Below are 5,000 nucleotides of genomic sequence, written 5' to 3' on the forward strand. Positions count from 1 at the left end.
TTCTTTTTTTAATTACTATTTACTTTCATTACTGTATCTTATTGCACCCACAGTAAGCACGGTCGCAAATACAAACAATAATTACCATTTCATTTAATGTTTACTATCATTACTGTATCTGCTTTCACTCACAGCAAGCACGGTCGCAAATGCAAATAATTACTACTATTTTATTCAATATTTACTATCATTACTGTATCTGCTTGCACTCATAGTAAGCACGGTCGCAAATACAAACAATTACTACTATTGTATTCAATATTTACTATTTACTATCATTACTCTATCTTTTTTGCACTCACAGTAGATTAACCCTTTGCAGTTTCTTACCCACCACCTAATAGTCACTGCTAATTTCGCCTGATTTCTCACTACACAAATTCTCTTATTGACGAATACCTCGACTTTCCACACTTAGGCCAGAAACGCCAATCACTGAATCGGAGGAAGAAGGGCAATAGAGTTCAGGCAATATATCCGGTGTCTGGGAATCACGGTATGTTTAAATATATGTATTTGGTGGACGGGATTGACGAGAATTGAAAAATTAAGTTAAGGAGGTAAAATGGTTTGGCTTAATTGAAGGAAAACGTTCCCAAACTTAAATCGAGGAAACAATTGTGAAATAATAATAGATATTGGAAATATATCGGTGTTTTTGAAGTATAAAAAGGATAGATTGAGGTAAAGAAAATATTTGGATATATTAAGGAGAAAAAGAAAAAGAGAGGAAAAATTAAGTTAAGGAGATGAAATGGTTTGGCTGAATTGAAGGAAACTGTTCCCAAACTTAATTCGAGGAAACAATTGTGAAATAATAATAGATATTGGATATATATCTGACTTTTTAAAGTATAAAAAGGATAGATTCAGGTAAAGAAGACTTTGATATTATAAGATGAAAATGAAAGGGAGAGGAAAAATTAAGTTGAAGGGGTATAATGATTTGGCTGTAATGAAGAAAATCGTTCCCCAAATTGAAGCTAGTAAACAATTGTTAAATGATAAAAGAAATGGAAATTGTGTCGTTGTTTTTTAATTGAAAAAAATATAGAGTGGGAATGATTAGGAATATAGTAAACAATTAAAAATATTTCGGTGTTTTTAAAGTAAAAGAAATATAGGTTAGAAACGATTGTGAAATAATAAGAGAAATGAAAAATATTTAGATGTATTCAAAGTAAAAGAACTATATGAATCAATAAAAGAAATGGAAATATTTCTGTTTTTTCTTTTAAGTAAAAAAAAAAGATAGCTTGAAGTGAAGAAAAGACTTGGATATTTGACAGACAAAAAGAATTTAGGTTGTGAAGAAGAAAACCTTTGAAAATGTCAAAGTAAAAATATATTTTTAACAAAGGAGAAACTAAAATTCCAAAGAGAAAATAACAATTTTGAGGAAGAGAAAGTTCTTGAAAGTATGAAAGAGTAAAATTATTGGACTTTAGAATCGTAAAAGATTTGAAAATATTTATGATGAAATAAAATAGGCTGAAGAAGAATTTTCATAAGAAACGTAATAAATGGCTGAGAAGAGGAAAATATTTAAAAAAAAATAAAAAGGAAATAAAAATACTAGGCCGAGGAGTGAAGAAATTAGAATATATTAATCGAAAAATACATTTGGTTGAGAAAAAAAGATTTGGAAATTATGAAGAGGAAATTATATAAGATTCAGTAGAGGAAAATTGTTTTAAACAATATAGAAAAGGCGAAAAATAAATTATCCTTGAAAGGGTTTTGGCTTTAGAATAATGAAGTTAAAAATAGATGCAAAATTGAATTTGAAAAGATTTCTGAAATATGAAAGAAAAGTAATTTTTGGGGATTTGAGGAGAGCAATAGAAAAACCAAAGTTAGAATAAGTAAACTATAATAATTATTGACCTTGAAATGAAAAATAGCTGCAAAATTGAAATGGAGAAGGTATCTGAAATGTGAAAAAAAAAATCAGGATTTGAGGAAAGCAATAGAAAAACCAAAGTTAGAATAAGTAAACTATAATAATTAGCGACATTGAAATGAAAAAAAAAGCTGCAAAATTGAAATGGGAAAGATCTCTGAGATGTGAAAGACAATAGTAATTGCTCAGGATTTGAGGGAAGTAATAGAAAAACCAAAGATAGAAAAATAACCTATAATATTTAGCAAACATATTTGAAAATATCATAGAGATCGATAAAGTTTCCTTACAAAGGAATCATTTAGAGGTCAAGAAAGGGAATTAAATATTGAAGGAAATAGAAAATAAACTTTAGGAAGGGAAGGGAATTCTAAGGAGAAACGAAAATGATGTTGGTGAAATGTAACTGAAGAAATGAAAAAATAGGTGTTTAAGAATTTAAAAAAAATTGGAAGGGTTAATAGGATTATATAGGGATGTATGCGTCTGTATATATGTATATATACTATAGTCAACTCTTTTTAGTGAGGCAGATTTGCACCGACTCAAGGGGTGCCCTTTTCGCTCTGAAAAGTTTCCTGATCGCTGATTGATTGGACAAGATAATTCTAACCAATCAGATAGCAGGAAACTTTTCTGAGCTAAAATGGCACCGCTGCGAGTCGGTGCCAATGTGCCGCATTAAGAAAAATTGAGTATAGTTCTATGCTGTGTTGACCTTTAACTGGACAATATGTTTAAGTAAAGGGTTGTATTAGCCTAGTGGTTAAAGTTTCTGTCGACTCACGATTGGTAAGTCGGAAGTTCGAGTGCAGCTTGGAGCCCATAAAAGTGTCCTTAGCGTTTACAATCTCATTGTCCTAGTGAGCTAGGCGTTGTGGAGCCCTGCCGAGTAAATTGTAGCCATTGCCTGTCACTCCTTCATCCTAGCTTGGGTGATTTATTTTTTTATTTTTTAGGACATTTCCATGTTTTTTACATCTGTCTATCATAAGCGAAAATCAAAGATAGGATGATATTGTTGGCCTATATCTATATTTCCTGTGCATAGACATTGAAAATAATTTCTTCTTGCATATATACTTCCTTTAACAGACCTTTTGTACACCGTCCTTTATTATCATAATTACTGCTTATACAGAATCTCAATCTATCATAGATTTATATTGTAGATATGTATATTAATCTCATCACATTTTGATCATGATCTTCCTAGAATAAAGTAACCTTTATTTGTTGAATAAGAATTGAAATTGCAGGGGAAAACACATGACTTGTAGGTTGTGTCTATGAGAAGGATATGCAATAATACATGTATATATATATATATATATATATATATATATATATATATATATATATATATATATATATATATATATATATATATAGGTAGATATATATATATATATATTTATATATAGGTATATATATATATATATATGTATACAGTATATATATATATATATATATATATATATATATATATATATATATATATATATATATATATATATATATATATATATATATATATATATTATATATATCTATCTGTATACCTATATATATATATATATATATATATATATATATATATATATATATATATATATAGATTAATATATATATACATATATGTATACATACATATATGGGCTCTCGTGACATGGTTTGTTTCGACCTGGCCTTTCATTAGAAGGGGCTAGCGTTCGATCCCAAGTATGAGGTAGAAATTTATTTCTATTTGAACACGATGTTGTGTTGATATTTATCCATATATATATATATATATATATATATATATATATATATATATATATATATATATATGTATATATATATGTATATATATACATATGTATATTTATATTGGTATGTTACTAAATATGTTTATAGGGGTATTGACTTCATTTTTGAAAACAACCTTTTATCACAACTTGATATGAAGAACTTTAGTATAATGAACAATATTTTTAGACGTATTTAATTCGTTTACAATTAAACTAGAAATGAAAGCATGAATATATCGAAAGAAAAGGTTTTCTTTTTCAATGTAGAAATAAGAACAATAGTCTGAAAATAAGAAATCCCTTAAATTCCAATGATTTTACTTTTAAAACAACTATTTCAGAAAGATAAAGTAAATAGAATAATTAAGAATGTGAAAGGACAGGAACAGTTAATTTGATCTTTGGAAAATGTTTCGACCTATCTCCAATTAATTTGGTCTTTGGAATATATTTCAATGTATCTCCTATTAATTTGATCTTTGGAATATATTTCAATGTAGCTCCAATTAGTTTGATCTTTGGGATATACTTCAATGTAGCTCCTGTTAATTTGATCTTTGGAATATATTTCAATGAATGTAGCTCTAATTAATTCTATCTATGGAATATATTTCAATATAGCTCCAGTTAATTTGATCTTTGGAATGTATGTCAGTATAACTCCAATTAATTTGATCTTTGGAATGTATTTCAATATAGCTCCAATTAATTTGATCTTTGGAATATATTTCAATGAATGTAGCTCCAATTAATTTGATCTTTGGAATATATTTCAATATAGCGCCAGTTAATTTGATTTTTCGAATATATTTCAATGAATGCAGCTCCAGTTAATTTGATCTTTGGAATGTATGTCAATATATCCACAGTTAATTTGATCTCTGCAATATATTTCTATATACATCCAGTTAATTAGACCTTTGTAAGATATTTCAGTGTACCTCAGGACTTCCCTTTTCCCAGGTATAGGAGCTGGCTGCAATGGAGGATGTCTCATTGCCATAGTGATCACGATCCTATTCTTCCTGATGTTTCTCCTAGTTTTAGTCTGCTTCTGCAAGTGAGTTCCTCGAATTCTGAAGGGTTTCTTCGCATACGTCTTGAGAAATAGTCTGAAAAATCACAGTCCAAGTTTTAGTGGCTGGTCTGAGAAATAACATTCATAGTCTTTAGTCCTAAGGATATTTTTTTTTGTGTGTGTGTTATGAAAGTAATAACAATAGCTTTTTCATTGTTATGAAAGTTATAATCAAAGTTTGAGTAGAAATAAGAATAGCTTTTTAATTCATATAAAAGTTACTATC

General features: G+C 28.2%; 1 protein-coding gene across 1 annotated transcript in view; it reads left to right on the plus strand.

Moving 5' to 3' along the window:
• The window catches only part of LOC137660022 (uncharacterized), a 153,592-nt gene that overhangs the window by 132,363 nt on the left and 16,229 nt on the right, over positions 1–5,000 (plus strand). The window contains exon 18 of the mRNA XM_068394752.1: positions 4,666–4,756. Coding sequence (XP_068250853.1) covers positions 4,666–4,756 — 91 coding nt within the window. The remainder of the gene's footprint in view (positions 1–4,665; positions 4,757–5,000) is intronic.

Source organism: Palaemon carinicauda, chromosome 20 (assembly GCF_036898095.1).
Source record: "Palaemon carinicauda isolate YSFRI2023 chromosome 20, ASM3689809v2, whole genome shotgun sequence".
NCBI classification, from domain to species: Eukaryota; Metazoa; Arthropoda; class Malacostraca; order Decapoda; family Palaemonidae; genus Palaemon; species Palaemon carinicauda.